Here is a 17,397-nt window from a genome sequence, read left to right on the forward strand (position 1 = left end):
TATATATATATATATATATCAGCATGATCTAGAACGTAAGTCAGCAAGCAGTGTTCCTCCATGGTTTCTGCTTCACTTCCTGCCTTGATTTCCCTCAATGATGAACTGTGACCTGGAAGTCTAAGCCAAAATAAACTCTTTCTTCACCAAGTTGCTTTTGGTCATACTATTTATAACAACAGAAAGCAAACTAGAACAGTCCAAACATAGTGGTAAAAGCCTGTAATCCCAGCATTCAGGAGGCAGAGACAGGAGGATCACAACTTTGAAAGTTGTGGTCTATACTGTAAGCCTCAGATACATAGTGCGATCCTGTCTCAGAAAAACAAAAACAAACAAAAAACCAAGGGCCTTAGGAAATGGCTCTGCAGGTAAAATGATTGCCTCCAGCAAACCTGATCACCTGAATTCCATCCCTGGAACCCATGTGGTGGAAGGAAAGCATCAAAACCGTCTTCTAACCTCCATACACAAGCCATGGCATGAGAGCCCCCTTCAATCCCACCCCCCACAAATAAATAAATGTACTAAAGTAAAAAAAAACACAAAAACATAGTAAACAAAAATTTATTTTAAAAACAAAAAGTCATCTATGCTTAGAGAAGAAATTGGGCAATATAACTTTAAAGTAAAACACATTAAACATTATAGCATAATATCTAGGGATGTCTTAGGAAGAAAAAGACAGTACTTCTATTTCTGCAGAGCTATGGAGAGATGCTGTGACACACATCATGTCATAGCCAGGGACAGACTATTTCAATGAATGGATCGTTGCTCAGAATCGCTTTATTCAAGCAAATTCTCTGTGTGGATATGAAGAATGATGAAAGAGTTTTTATTTTGATGATGTTCTATCAGTCAAACAAAGTACCTTTAAAAGTAATGCTCTTAATGGCTTCTAAAGATTCTGACATTCTACAAATCTCAAGTCTTGTTCCTCTCAGAATCCTTGAGGGACAGTAGAGACTTGTGGCTATGCTTCTAAAGGGTACTTAAGATCAAATCTTCTGGGGAATTTTCCTTCATAAAATGAATTCCCTTGCAGTCGGCTTTTAAAACCTGCAAGGTTTTACAGCAGCTCTCATTTCTTTCCCAGCCTTCATTAAATCTGAAGGCATCAATGGGAATCTAAATCTTTGTGAAGAAAGTGGCCTCTCGGTATTGCTGATAATAAGAGAAGCACGAGAATGAAAAGAGAATAAGCACTTGAACCAAGTAAACAAACAGCTATTTGCTTAAGAAATTCTCTGCCCCTTCTCACAAGTCACAAAAGGCTGGTAGCCTTCAACAGCCATCAGTGATCACACTTGAATTCAACATCAAAATGATTCCTGAAACACGCCATCACTATTCTCATTCAAAACTCTACACAGCAACCAGACACGGTGGCTTACACTGTAATGCCAGCACTTGAGAAGCTGAAGCAGGAGGACTTTCTCAAGTTTACTCCCCACCTCCTAATGCCTGCTCAATGGTCCTGGACATGTTATTTAACGAACTCCAGCCTCTTCCATAAAGGGAGGAATTAACATCCATCGACCACTTTGTGAGGCACACCACAGGTACATATGGACTCCCTAGCAGGGGCTTTTAGATCAAGCATCTAATAAACACACGAAATATCCATTATTTTCTTTCAGGGTCTAGGTAAGAGGCTACTATGTTCAAGGAAGCCATCTCCAACATCAAGTCTCCTCCCAGATTGGGATTCACCCCCACTCCCTTTCTATTTGGGATTCTTGAAGCACTCAAATAGATTATGGAACATCAAAATGGTAAAAGACAGAAAAAAGCATTTAAATCAGAGAATTATGACCTGAGCTGAGATGGAGAAACAGATGCCAAGTTGTAAAGAGAGTCTGGAAGCCTAAAGCACATAGGTTGAAAAAGCAGGTTTTCCCATAGAAGAGAAGGAGGGGAAGAACACTTGAATTCACTGGCACAGAAGACCATTTCCTAAATATAACTCCAATAGCACAGACACTGAGAAAAACAATTAATAAATGGGACCTTCTGAAACTGTGAAGCTTCCGTAAAGCAAAGGAGATGATCAACAAGACAAACAGCAGCCTGTAGGAAAAAGATCTTCACCAACCCCACATCAGATCTCCAAAATATACAAAGAACTCAAGAAATTGGTCATCAAAAGAACAAATAATCCAATAAAAAAGTGAAGTACAGACCTAAACAGAGAACTCTCACCAGAGGAATCTAAAATGGCTGAAAGACACTTAAGGAAATGTTCAACATCCTTAGTCATCAGAGAAATGCAAATCAAAACAACTCTGAGATTCCATCTTACACCTGTAAGAATGGCCAAGATCAAAAACATCGATGATAGCTTATGCTGGAGAGGATGTGGGGTAAAGGGAACACTCCTCCATTACTGCTGGGAGTGCAAGCTGGTACAGCCACTTTGGAAGTCAGTATGGTGATTTCTTAGAAAATTAGGAAACAACCTTCCTCAAGACCCAGCAATCCCACTGTTGGGTATATACCCAAAGGATGCTCAATCATACCACAAAAACATGTGCTCAACTATGTTCACAGCAGCTTTGTTTGTCATAGCCAGAACCTGGAAACAACCTAAATTCCCCTCGACCAAAGAATGGATAAGGAAAATGTGGTACATTTACACAATGGAGTACTACAGAGCAGAAAAAAAAATGACATCTTGAAATTTGCAGGCAAATGGATGAATCCAGAAAACATCATGTTGAGTGAGGTAACCCAGACCCAGAAAGACAAATATAATATGCACTCACTCATAAGTGGCTTTTAGACATAAAGCAAAGAAAAACCAGCCTACAATTCACAATCCCAGAGAACCTAGACAACAATGAGGACCCTAAGAGACACATACATGAATTTAATCTACATGGGAAGTAGAAAAAGACATGAGTAAATTGGGAGGATGGAGATCATGAGAGAAGGTAGAAGGGGAGGGGAGAAGAAGGGAGGGAAATGGAGGAAAATATATAAATCAATAAAAACAATTTTTTTAAAGTAAAAATAAAATAAAGCATAATAATGAAAAATTTCAATTTTATATATTTTGGTTGTTTATGATCAATAATATTTTTAGCAAGCTAAATTTGTTCTTTGACAATTTCACATATATGTATTTACATATATATTAATATATGTACACATATATATTGTTCTTTCACAAATATATATGGTTTTTTTTCGAGACAGAGTTTCTCTGTATAGCTTTGGAGCCTGTCCTGGAGCTCACTCTGTAGACCAGGCTGGCCTCAAACTCACAGAAATCCACCTGCCTCTGCCTCCTGAATACTGGCATTAAATGTGTGCACCACCATCAAAAAAAAAAAGAAAGAAACAGCAGGTTTTCTAACATCATTCTAACACTTTATTTTATGGATTTGTTTGAGACAGGGTCTCTCTGTAGACCTTGGCTGTCCAGGAACTCTGGGATCCAGCAGCCTCTGCTTCCCGAGTGCTGGGATTAAAGACATGAGCCACCATGCCTGGCTATTAATTGATTTGTCAACAAGGTCTCCTTATGTCACCCTGGCTGACGTAGAGCCCACTATGTAAACCAGATAGTCTTCAAACTCACAGTGATCCTCCTGCTTGGCCACCTAAATCCTGAAATTACAGGCATGCACCCCCATACCGTTTGGGCTTCCATTTTGGAATATCCAACACATGCTTCACACTCAACCAATCAGAGAGGTTTCTCCAACAATTTCACATGATTAGACTGCAAAGCCAGAGCCCTGTCCTGCTTAGAAAGTACTAGAGATGGGAGAACCTAGAGGCAGGGAGGAACTTGAGGACAAGTCAGACTTGAAGCCATCATGCAGTGAGGCTAAGGTGACAGGAACTGGAAGGGCAATCTCAAACACCTCTCTGCATTAACAGACTCTGTGGCACATGACAAGTGATTACAAGTTGCGGTGTGAAGGGGAGGAAGAGCTTACAGTCCAATAGCAAGTTGATGACCTAGAAGAATGGTCATTAATCAGGAAGGAGGCAGTTCCTGATTTGCTAGTGTCTACAGATGGTTTTTTGTTTTACTGGTTGGTTGGTTGGGTTGGGTTTGGTTTGGTTTTTGAGACAAGGTTTCTTGTAGCCCAAGTAGACTTCAATGAACCTAAGGATGACCTTGAACTCCTGATCTTCTTGCTTCTACCTTTCAAGTGCCACAATTACAAGCATGCACCACCACACCTGGCATTGAGATACTGTGGGTTGAGCCTAGGACCTTGTGCATCCTGGACAAATACTCTGCCAAGAAGATAGACATTTCCCCCAACTCTGTAAAGATTATTTTGGAACACTACAACTAAGGGGTAGGGGGAAGTAGGTCTGCTACTAGTATCCACTGACCAAAGGCCAGGGATGCTGACCAATAACCACACAGCCCAACAACAAAGAATAATCTTGCTCCAAATGTCAATGGCAGAGAGGGTAAGAAACTCCCAGGAGAGGAGACTGATGGTACATTAATGTAAAATGTGAGGAAGAGTTTGTAGAGCTTTTAAATTGTTAGACATAAAATTAACATGCCAAGAGAACATCCATTCAAACAAACAGATCAAGAAGAAATTCCCTAAGTCTTCAAGTTTGTCAAATAAAATGTATAGTCATGTGTCTAGACTGGGGGTGGCAAATATTTCTGCAAAGGGCTGAATAATAAATATTTTAAGCATTGCAAGTCATGAAGTGTCTTTCCTAACTACACATCTCTCTTACTGCAACATTAAAAGCAAAGTCACTCTGACAATTCCTGCCTTTGTATGTGAGAGCCAGCATAAACTCTTGGAATCACCATTCATGAAAGTAGGTCATAAGACCCTCATTCTTGCCTACACCTGTGATTCCAGCATCTGGAAGGTAGAGCCAAGGAAATCAAAAGTTCAAGGCAAGCCTCAGCTAGGTACTGAGTTGAAGAAGACAAGCCTGGAATATATGAGAGTGTATCAGAAAAATAAAACAAAACCAGAAGGGTAGAGGGGAAGACCCTCATTCCCAGGGGATTCTGCCCCGCATCTGTGAGGGAAGATTGCTGCAGAAAGAGGCCAAGAAGAATCTGGACAGTCTTGCTGGCCCCTCAGTTTATTAGACCTGATCACATTTACCATAATGCCTTATCACATTTCCACAAGACTGTCTATTCCTCTTCAAAGCTAAGAATAAAAAGAGTTTCCCCTGGATCTTTGGGTCTTCATTTCTGAAGGCCCCTGTGTCACATGAAACTAACTAGACTTGTTAGGCTTTGTGATAGCTAATCTTGTCAACCTGACACACCTGGGAAGAGGAAGCCTCTCCAAAAGAATTGCCTCCACCAGAGAGACCTGTGGTCATGGCTGTGAGCCACCATGTTCTTGATTGCTAATTGACACAAAAGGGTCCAGTTCACTGAAGGCAGCACCAGGCCTGGGCTGTATTAAGAAAGGTAGCTGAATGTGAGCTTGGTAGCAAGCCAGCAAGCAGCATTTCTCCACGAATTTTGCTTCAAGCTCCTGCCTTGAATTCTTGATGATGGACTGTAACTTGTAAGATAAAATAAGCCCTTTCCTCCCTAATTTTGGTCAGTGTCTGCCTTATTAATGTGTAAGAGTAGCCTACATGGTACTTTTTTGGTGGGTTGTTTTGTTTTTTCAAGATAGGATTTCTCTGTGTAAGCCTGGGCGTCCTAGAACTCAATCTGACCTTGAACTCACAGAGAGCTCACCCTGCCCCACCCCTGTATCTGCCTCCCAAGCACTGGGGTTAAAAGTGTGCACCACCACCACCACCTGGCACTGCTAGTGATTTTTTGGTGGCATGAAAGCTGAAGAACTAAAGAGTCATGGAGAGAAGATGATCGGTGCCATATGGCAGAGTTCGAATCCCAGAAGAGAAGCTAGGGAAGGCCACTGATGAAGGTGCAACCCCAGCTACAGTGGAGACCCCAGATTATTGGAGACTCCAGGACTCTGGAACAACAAACAGCCAAGGACAGTAGCAGGTGTGGAAGGAAGCCAGCCTGGACCTATAACACAAGCTGAGTGCTGTAGATGGCAGAGAAGTGGGACTGCCCAAACCTTTTGGAGCTCAGAAGATTATGAATGAGTCCCAGATTATGGACATGGAGTTTTTTACACTGTTAAGATTTTGGTTTTGCTTTGATCTAGTTGTACCTGTACCCTGGTTCTATTCTCTTCAAATAAAAAAGTATATAATTATTTTGTTTGCTTGCTGTTTTGTTTGTTTTTAATTTTACCACAGCCTATAGTTAAACAGTCTTGGACTTTTAAAGAGATACTGAACTTTTCAAGCATTAAAATTTTTAAAGATTTTGAGACTTTAAAAATTGGACCATTATATGCTACAATACCAACATGAGATCTTGGGAATAAAAAAGAAAAAGTTATGGTTTAACGGTGATTTGTTTGATTGTCACATTGACAAGGAGTAGATTTGTGATCACTAATCTTAGTTGTCAACTTAACACATCTAGGAAGAAGAATCTCATTTGAAGCACTGCCTCCATCAGATTAGCCCACGGTCATGTCTTTGGAATATTTTTCTTGACTACTAATTGATGTGGGGTGGCCAGACTATTGTAGACCGTACCATCGCCAGGCAGTAAAAGAAAGCTACCTGGGAGCAAGTCAATTAGCAGCATTCCTCTGTGGTTTTACTTCAAGCTTGTGCCTTGGCTTACCTTGATGATGGACTATACATATCCTTAAGATGAAATAAACACTTTCTTCCCTAAGTTGCTTTTGGTCATAGCGGTATATAACAATAATAGAAAAGCTAACTGGAATATGCTTTGCTCTTCTATTTATTTGTTTGTTTGTTTTCTTCCAGAGCTGAGGATTGAACCCAGGGCCTCCTACCACTGAGCTAAATCCCCATCCATTTCTTTTCTTTTATTAATCTTTTGTCACAGGAATGTCAGCTGTGACCTTGGTGAGAAAAAAGGTTACACCTTCCTACCCCTATACCAATCTCCAATAAAACTATTTATGAACACAGAAACTCAAATGTAACATAATTACATAATTATTTTCTCATGTCACAAATGTTCTTTTGAAGTTTTTTAATCACTTAAAAATGTGGAAAAGGTATTAGTTACAGAGAGAAAGAGCGTTCGCGCTGACCCCTGGGCAAGCTAAGGAGCTGAGAGAAGCTAGGACCTCAGGCATACTATTTCTGTGTAGGGCTGAATGAGAAGAATGCTGCCTTCTGTCTTGTCAGTAACAAATGTGTGCTTTTGGATTTATGCTTTCAGGGTCTCGTAGCCTAGTCATATATAATTTCTGTGCTACTTATTTATTTCATATAACCCAAAGCTGCCTCAAACTCACTACAAGCCCAGGCTGGTCTTTAAATCAAAGCAATCTCCCTGAATCAAAACTTTCTAGGTACTTTAATTACAGACTCTCTTCTGAGCTTTTCCTCAACAGAAGTCTAGTCCTTTGTGTTTTGTTTGCTTTAAGACAGGGTTTTATGTAGTTTAGGCTGTTCTCAACACGCACCCAAGAATAACCTTGAACTCCTGCTCCTCCTGCCAGGATTACTTTACAAGAATGTGCCGCCATGCCTAGGTTATACTGTGCTGGGGACAAAACCTAGGACTCTGCACGTGCCAGGCAAGCATCCTACCAACTAAGCTACATCTCCAGTCCCTTGTTTGGTCTTATGAAAAACTCTAAGTGGAATGATTAGTGTCTAGAAATTCAATGACTGGCCAAGGTCGCCCTTCAAGCACAAGCAGTAGACAGAATTAGTAGATGATCTGGGATAGGCATACAGTAGACATCCATAGTTACCAACAAGAGCAAGGAGAAGAGCAAGAACACCAGTAGAAGAGCTGTCTGCTTTCTGCAGAGCATTTAGAGCTGCCACGGGATTGAGAAGGGGAAATGGCAAGGCTGTCTGCTACTTGTACAGCTGGTAGATGGGAAAATACAGCTACTGATGCTAAGTTCAGACTAGCAGGTTCCAAAATGACAAGGATTATACGCAATGTGTTTCCACACAAGTTCTGTATGTATTTCAAGGGATTGAGGAATTGGAGGAGGGGACAATGAACTAGATCCCAAATTAGTCTGTGTATGACAAAATGGTGTTAGGTCATTATGAAACTTTCCAGAAACAAAGAACCCACTTACTTGTCAATTCAATAATTTCCATCCTCTTCCCATCTACATCCTGACCAACAAAGCGAAGGTCTTTCTTCTCAAATCGGTTGATCATGTTAGGGTTTACCTGGAAATGCAAGCAAGAAAGTCAAGCTTTGAACTAGAGAGAAATCCAAACAGCTTATAAAGAGGTCCTGCATCCACTGGAAGGGTTTCCATTGCAATGATCCTCTACTTACTTCCTATATTCAACACCCCAAATCTCATTTTAAATTCCTGATGAATTGGAGAAATGAAGTCTAACTCAAGTCACATGAACCTGGGAGGTTCATGCTGTATCACTCAGAGATAGGATAGGGAAAAGGAGCATGGCAATGCAAATATTCTGAATCAGAACCTTGATACCAACCATTTATAGACATCCTTGTATCTGCTGCTTCCCTGAGTTAGGCGTACTTAACAATCTGTGATGGCCAATCTTCATTGTCAGTTTAACTAGATTTACAATTATTGGGGAGACACACTTCTGGGCATGTGTATAGAACATTTCCAAAGAGTTACTGGCTAAGAAGGGAATATCCATCCTGATAGAGGCAGCACTACCCCATGGTTAGGGGCGCTGAACTAAATAAAAAGGAAATAAGGAAAAAATAAGCTGAATATCAGCATTCCTCCCTTCTTCCCTCCCCTTTACTTTCCCTTCTCCCTCCCTTCTTCCTAACTGCTGTCAGAATGGTATCAGATACCTCATATCTGATTTTCCCATCATGATTTCCTTATAATGATGGCCTACTTCTCCTTAAACTGTGAACCAAAATAAATCCTTCCTTAAGTTTGTCTTGTGTGTATTTTACAAAGCAACAAGAAAGTAACATACACTATCTATCCCCAAATTCTAATTTTTAAAATGTGTATGTGTATAGTGTGCATGTGTATAAGCGTATTTGCATGTTATGGGTACACATGGGTATGGGTGTATGTGCTCGAGTGTGCATGCACATGGAAGCCAGAGGTTGATGTTGGGTATCTTCTTTCATAGTCTACTAAGGTTGGGCCCCCTATTGAACCTGGAGCTTGCCCAGCTTGCCCCGAGAATCCTGCTTTAGCCTGCTGTGTGCTGAGATGATAGACAGGCCATCACACATCCCAGCACTTATGTGGGTGCTAGGAATCTAAATTCTAGTTCTCACACTTATGAGGCAAGCACTTTACCCAGAGCCATCTCCCCAGGACCCCAAATCACAAGTTTGAGTGAGGATTGAAATTCCTCTTTCCCTTGATCTCAGGACTCTTTTCTGTCCCTTTCTAGAAGCTGACTCCAATTGACAAAGACAAATACAATTAACCCATTGTGGTGGTTTGAATAAGAATGCCCCCCATAGGCTCATATTTTTGAATGCTTAGTCATTATCACTATTTGAGAAAGTTTAGAACGATTGGGAGGTGTGGCCTTGTTGGAGGAAGTGTGTCACTGGAGGTGGTCTTGAGGTTTCAAATGCTCACACCAGGCCCAGTATCTCTCCTTCCCCCACTCAGTCTATGAACCAGGATGTAGCATTCAGCTACTGCTCCAGCTTTTTATGTGCAGCTGTGCTCCCCACCATGATGATGAGAGATGCTACGGAAATATAGCAGCCTCACCTACAGATATTATGAAGCTGGACACAGTTCCCAAAGGGCCTACTTAGCATTGCTGGGATTCTCTGCACCAATCATTCACATCCCTCAGTAACTCAGATGAAAGGCATACCTCATAGCGATGTCTGTGTCTTTCTTCTATATAAGGAACGTCACCATAAAGCTTCTCTGTGAAGACATAAGAATGGAATTAACACTGAGTGATGAACTTCAGAAGCAAATCAGGGCAAGAGTGTAGATCTCTGTGATCTCCAACAGAGTCAGAGAAAGGACCAGACTCCAAGGAACAATGTAGATTCTCTTGTCTTCCGGTAGGAAATCATGCAGCAATTCTCTTGTCCCTGCTTACCAAGTGCTAACGTTACAAGAGCACACCACCAGGCTCATTACATGCTGCTGAGGATCAGAGCTCAGGTTCTCATGCTTACAAGGCAAGCACTGTATACACTGAGCCATCTCCCCAGCCCCTATGTCCAATTTTTATGAGGTACTGGTGATCAAACTCATGGCTTTGTGCATGCAAAGGAAGCACTCTACCAACTGAGTCACGTCTCCAGGGCCACCTGCATATTCTCTCACCTTATGTACTGGGTGTTTTTGTGTGTCAACCTGACACAAGCCAGAGTCAGAGAGGAAGGAGCCTCAGCTGAGGAAATGCCTCCATGAGATGCAGCTGTAAGGAATTTTCTCATTTAGTGATCAACGAGGGAGGGCCCAGCCCACGGTGGGTGGTGCCATCCCTGGGATGGTGGTCCTGGGTTCTGTAAGAAAGCTGGTTGAAAAAGCCAGGGAAAGCAAGCCAATAAGCAGTACTCCACCATGGCTTCTGCATCTCCAGGATCCTGCCCTGTATGAGTTCCGTCCTGACTTCTTTCAGTGATGAACTGTGGTGTGCAAGTATAAGCCGAATAAACTCTTTCCTCTCCAAATTGCTTTTTGATTATGGTGTTTCATCTCAGCAATAGAAACCGTAACCAAGACACCCACTGTCCAGATTACTGCATGTTCAACCTTAAAATATACTCTGACCCTAACATTAGACTTCTGGACTAAGAGTGTAGTTCAGTGGTGTGTGTGTGAACTAACACTAGACTTCTGGACTAGGAGTGTAGTTCAGTGGTGTGTGTGAACTAACACTAGACTTCTGGGCTAGGAGTGTAGTTCAGTGGTGTGTGTGACCTAACACTAGATTTCTGGACTAGGAGTGTAGTTCAGTGGTGGTGTGTGTGAGCGCTAGAGTGCTAGTTTGGCAGGCACAAGATCCTGGATTTGGGCTGGGGAGATGGCTCAGCATGTGTAAGCATTTGCCTCAAAAGCCTGACAACCCAAGTTCAGTTTACGAAACCCATGTAAAAAAACTAATGTGGTACACATCTGTTATTCCACCATTCCTACAGCATGGTGGAAGATAGAGACAGGAGAACTCTCTGGAAGCTTTCAGCCAGGCAGTTGGAAGTACATAGCACAACAAATGAAACCAGAGAGACCTTCCTCAACAAAGTCAAAGGCCAAAATGAACCCCAGAGTTCTCTGGCCTCTATACATGAACTACAGAACATATGTGCACAAAAATATATATAAACACACACACATGGTATGGCACATACGTGCCCACATACGCTAACATACACACACATATACACACAGGTGCACACACCACAACTCTCATAGACAGATTCTAGGTTTGATTCCCTAACACTGCCAGAGGTTTGCGGGGAGCGGTAAAATGAAGACAAAGACTAAAGCACAAAGATGTTCACTGTTGTGTTATTTAACAGATGACACATGGAAACAATGTGAGCATCAAAATGAAAAGGCTGGTGGATTAAATATCACCTTGTTTACCTATGCTCAATCAGGAGTGTGTGGCTGCAAATCAGGCAAGGGGGCACTTAAACAGCCATGTAGCTGCACCACCATGGCTCAGTGCACCACCTTCAGCAAGACCTTGGGCACAGCAGTCTACAAAATGGATGCTCAGTGACTACAGGATCACATGGACAGAGCCAGTTCCATCAGCAAACGCCATTCAATTAGGTCGCAATATTGGAACCCACTGAGAAAGCAGTCACAATCTCCACAGCATCAACCTCGTGGTTCAGATCCCCAGCACATATCAAGGAACAAAAAGGGCTGGAGTCCCAGTCAAGCTCTACCAGAATCAGGAGCCGCGCTCTGCTCGGTAGACAGACTAGCTATAGATTTTCAAAGACATCATGAAGCTGCAATAGGAAGTCTCCACTGAGAAAGATCAAATTAATGCCTCGTGACTTTGAGCTTTTGACTTGGAACAAAAACATACCAATTACATGCCTCTGAGTGAGTGATGATCATAGGCAAGCTTCTCTTTGCGATTCTGCCCATACGGACAGGGTGTGTGGTGATGAAATGAATAATAGTGAACAGTTAAGGTATTCTAGAGAAGTCAGGCGGTGGTGGCCCATGTCTTTAATTCAGCAGTGGGAGGCAAAGGCAGTCAAATCTCTAAGTTCAAGGCCAGCCTGGTCTACACAGTGAGTTCCAAGACAGCCAGAGCTGTTGTTGCACAGAGTAACCCCATCTCTAAAAATTAAAAAAAAATGTTTTAAAGAAAAGTGGGGAGAGTTGAGGCAAAAGAGACCTTTGAGAAATATAATGCTGATATACTGCCAAAGGGTGGGGTCATTCAGGGTCACCTCTGTACTAAAACTATTGGTTCATACAAAGAAAATGGGAAAGAGCAGTGATACACAGTTGGAAAGTAGGGAGGCATTACACCAACTCTGTGTGAACCTCAGAAACTTTGTGATTTATCAACTATTATCTAGCGTAAGGCAGTCTGTACTTGCTAAGGTGTCTATCTCACAGGCGACAGGAAGAGGGAGGGAGAAGGAGAAGACAGAGACTCTGAAGCCAGACTAAATGGCTTTTAATCCCTCTATGCTAGTAAACAGATATGTACCTTGGGTAAATGAGCTAGTCTTGATGCCTCAGTTTTCCCTATCTGTGAAATGGGAATTATGATTATCCCCACTTTATAGAGTCATTGTGAAGGTCAAATAAATCCAAGTATTAAAACAGTAAAGAAATCAAATCTATAACTGTTATTGTTATTTCTAGATAATGAAATAAAAATAGAAAGGAAGGGTCACGGAGTCTACAATTGGTGATCCTAAAGAAGCTAAGTAAGAAGGGGAACCAAAGGAAAAACTCATAGTTATCCTCTTGGCTACGGGAAGTAGACAAAATTGCCTGGGAGAAAATTGGGATCTTGGGGGTGGGGTGGGAGGGGGGTAAGGGGAGATGGGGAGAGATAAGGCAGAAGGGGAGGATGGGGGAACTTGGGGGAAAAGGAGGATTGGGATAAAGGAAGGTTGGATAGGGGAGCACGGAAGCACAATTCTTAGTTAAGGGAGCCACCTTAGGGTTGGCAAGAGACTTGAACCTAGAGTGGCTCCCAGGAGCCCAAGCCGAGGTCCCCAGTTAGTTCCTTGGACAGCTGAGGATAAAGAACCTGAAATGACCCTATCCTATAGCAATACTGACGAATATCTTGCATATCATCATAGAACCTTCATCTGGTGATGGATGGCGATAGAGACATAGACCCACACTGGAGCACTGGACTGAGCTCTCAAGGTCCCAATGAGGAGCAGAAGGAGGGAGAACATGAGCAAAGAAGTCGGGACCACGAGGGGAGCACCCACCCATTGAGACAGTGGAGCTGATCTACTGGGAGCTCACCAAGGCCAGCTGGACTGTGACGGAAAAAGCATGGGATAAAACCGGACTCTCTGAACATGGCAGACAATGAGGGCTGATGAGAAGCCAAGGACAATGGCACGCGGTTTTGATCCTACGTAATGTGCAGGCTTTGTGGGAGCCTAGCCAGTTTGGATGTTCACCTTCCTAAATATGGACGGAGGGGGGAGGACCTAGGACTTACCACAGGGCAGGGAACCCTGACTGCCCATTGGACTGGAGAGGGAGGGGGAGAGGAGTGGGGGGAAGGGGAGAAGGGTGGGAGGAGGGGGAGGGAAATGGGAGGCTGGGAGGAGGTGGAAACTTGTTTTTTTTTCCTTTTCTCAATAAAAAAAAAAGAATTAAAAAAATAGAAAGGAAGGATGTAGAACATAAGTTCTATGTGGTAAAAGACAAAATAGGGACCTGTCTGATCTTTAACAGCAACACTTATCACACAGCAGGTAGTAACAGACTTGTGATGAATAAATAGAACATGCATATACAATGCACATAGTGTATGAGACATTTCTGGAATTTTTGTTATCAATTTACTTATTTATTGGTACTAAAGATTAAACCTAAGTCCTTGGATATGCTAGGGAAGTGCTCAAACATTGATTAAGTCACACTGTCTTTGTCAGTCTTACTTTTATTTTAAAAAGTTCTTTATTTTGAGACAAGGTCTCATTAAATTAATTCCCTGGGCTGGTCTTAAACTTGCTCTGTAGCCCATGCAGGCTTTGAATTTGTGATTCTCCTGCCTCAGTTTCTGGGGTAGCTGCGATTACTGGCTGAGCCACCACATCCAGCTGTTTGGAATTTTTATTTTTGCATTTAAAATCTTTTATTGCTTACAAATCTATTAGAAATAAACTCAGAAAAACAACCCATGGTGATGCTTTAAAGTTCTGAGTTAAGAATAAGCTTAGGAGCTGGTGCGATGGCTCAGCAGGTAAGAGCACTCATATACATAAAATTGAATTTTAAAAATAGTAATATCAGAAATTATACTCATAAAGTCTCACTACATGACTCTCCAAATTGAGCTGAACAAGGATGGCAACAATGAGCATGTCAAACTGGCTGGGGGAAAGCCCACACTGCCCCAACCCTCCAAAGAACTGAGGAAAGCTGGGAGTGGGAGAGGCGGCCTTCCCCAGGGAAGAGCACAGCAATTGGTTGTCCATTGCCAAACAGTCAGCCCGAAAACATACATACAAGTAACATACAAGTAACATTATACAGATTCAACAGGTTATTTATCCTGTCATATAAAATCCGCTTGCTCTTCCATCATTTTGTTTCTCACCACCCCTCACCCCCCAGCCTTGGCATTTTGCTCCCCAATAAACCTTTCTTTCTACCCATGGAGTAGTCCGCTTCAGTGGTTTCACTGTGTCGTCACTTATACTTGAAGACAAGCACATCACCAAGTGAGCTCTCTCGCAAGCCCTCTATCCAATATTGATTCAGCACTCCTGTGCCTCCTTTGCAGACAAGGAAACTTTCTTTTTGTTATTGTTGTTTATTGTTTTTTTTTTGAGATAATGTTTCTCTGTGTTGCCCTGGCTGTTCTGGAACTCTGTTAGCTAGGTTGGCCCCAAACTCAAGAGTGCTGCCTCCCATGTGCTGGAATTAAAGGTGTGTGCCACCATGCCCAGCCAAAGACACTTCCATAAGGAGCCTAGACCCCTGCTCCCACAAGACACTGGTCCTAGAACCCATGGAACCTTACTTGGAGCTATCAACAGAAAGGACTTTCTGCTTTGAGAACTGTTTGGATTTTTCCTCTTTAAGTTCCAGCTATTCCATATCATGTCAAGGTCAAGAGTCGGCTCAGTGGTTTTCTAACAAGTGACCTGGATGACAAAGATTCTGTCCTGTGTAAAATGGTCGTTGGGTCCGAGGCTGTGACAGGAATAACTGAAGTGCTGCACATTGGAAAGTACACAGTCAGGACCTGAACACAGCAGTGCATGCCTAGAACCCCCAGGCCCTTGGAGGGAAAGGCAGAATGGAGTGTTCCAGACAAGTGAAAGGCAGCCCCCAAGCCCAAGGGCTAGGGATGTATCTCAGAGAGAGCATGTCTCATATGCACAAGGTTCTCTATCCCCAACACCATAAAGAAAGAAAACCAAAGTAAAGAATCAGGGTCTGCTTCTAACTTTCTCCTCTCCTTGCTACTTCTGGACTTCAATGTCATTCCTTCCACTTCTATGAAACAATGCATTCATTTTCAATATCTAAACAGCTTCCCCTTCCCTAATTTTATGTTTTTTGATCAGCTTTAATGTCATTTTTATATATTTTTATTTATTTTATCAGATATTTGAATGTATACCATTTGAGTGCCTGGTGCCTAAGGACACCAGAAGGGCATTTGATCTTCTGGAACTAAAATTACAGGTGATTGTGAGCCACCATATGGGTGTTAGCAATCTAACCATGTCCTCTGGAGAGCAGTCAGTGTTCTTAACCATTGAGCCACCTCTCCAGATCAGTGTGTCAAACTTTTGAGGATAAAACATCACAATTTAAACACATCATCCTGCTTTCAACCCTACACTGCAGTGCTTTATTGTCTTTCATGGATTTTGTTTGTCAGATGCTGAGGATAGAGCCTTGTATATGTTAGACAAGCATTCTACCACAGAGCTATATCCCCAAGCCTCCTTATCTAAAAAAGAGAGAGAAGACAGCAATAGAGGGAAAAGAGAGAACCTGTAAAAAAAACAAAGGTTATTTGCTCCCCTCTTCTCAAGCCAGCCTCACCCCAACCCACCCCGGTGCAGAGGCTCACCAGGGCCTCATACATGATTGGTAAATACTCCAACAGTGAGCTATGCCCCCAGTCCAATTGATTCTCATTTGTTGTGGAGTATTTGTTTACCCTGTAAAAAACGTGTCTTTGCCAAGGCACCTTCTGATTGGTTTGATAAAGGGCTAAATGGCCAATAGCTAGTCAAGAAGAGAATAGGTGGGATTTCCAGGAAAAGAGAGAACTCTGGGAAAAAGAAAGACTGGATTAGCTAGAGAGAGACAGAGGAAAAAAACAGGAGGTATGGGACAAAAGAAAAATAATGCCATGTGGCAGAATGTAGATTAATGTAAATGGGTTAAGTTATAAGAGGTAGTGGAGAACAAGCTTAAGCTAAGGCCAAGCTTTTATAATTAATAACAAGTGTTGGTGTCATTATTTGCAGGCAAAAAAAAAAGTTCCAAGTAGGCTTGGTGCTCATGGCATACAGAGGCATGGCTCTTTAAAAAGGCTCTGCTACTGAGCACTTAAATGGGGTTTATGAGCAGTGGCAAGCTACTTGGTGGTGGGAGACTAGGTAGAAATGCTTACTGCAGTGTGGACCCAGAAGCTTCCCAGAGCTGGGGCAGATAGACTGGCTCCAAGTAAGAGCCCACAGGCATGAGGCTCCACTCTTACCAACCTGAAGGGGACATAGCCAGCTGACACACCATGTACTAAGTAGAGCCACACAATGGAGGGCCTCGCCACTGCTTAGCAGTTTAACATTTGGTTCACACAGAGAAGGCTACAGAAGCACAAGAAGTCAGTTCCAGGCCAAAACAAACTCTGAAAAGGGTACAGTGTGCTTAAAAATGTGCTTAGATACTAAAGAAAGAAAATGGGTATAGACAGTCATAGAAAATAAATAAATGAACAATTTTAAAAAATAGGCCAGACGGTGGTGGTGCACATCTTTAATGCCAGCACTCAGGAGGCAGAGGCAGGCGGATCTCTGAGTTCATGGCCAGCCTAGTCTACAAAGAGAGTTCCAGGATAGCCAGGACTATTGCACAGAGAAACCCTGTCTCAAAAGAAAGAAAGAAAGAAAGAAAGAAAGAAAGGAAGGAAGGAAGGAAGGAAGGAAGGAAGGAAGGAAGGAAGGAAGGAAGGAAGAAAGAAAGAAAGAAA

General features: G+C 42.3%; 1 protein-coding gene across 3 annotated transcripts in view; it reads right to left on the reverse strand.

The window, feature by feature from the left end:
- The window catches only part of Ctps2 (CTP synthase 2), a 117,750-nt gene that overhangs the window by 20,489 nt on the left and 79,864 nt on the right, over positions 1-17,397 (reverse strand). For all 3 annotated transcript variants that reach the window (XM_005358772.2, XM_005358771.2, XM_013350599.2), the window contains exons 15-16: positions 9,859-9,914; positions 8,139-8,235 (exon numbers count right to left, since the gene is read on the reverse strand). In XM_005358772.2, the coding sequence (XP_005358829.1) occupies positions 8,139-8,235; positions 9,859-9,914 (153 nt within the window). The remainder of the gene's footprint in view (positions 1-8,138; positions 8,236-9,858; positions 9,915-17,397) is intronic.

Source organism: Microtus ochrogaster, chromosome X (genome assembly GCF_000317375.1).
Source record: "Microtus ochrogaster isolate Prairie Vole_2 chromosome X, MicOch1.0, whole genome shotgun sequence".
NCBI classification, from domain to species: domain Eukaryota; kingdom Metazoa; phylum Chordata; class Mammalia; order Rodentia; family Cricetidae; genus Microtus; species Microtus ochrogaster.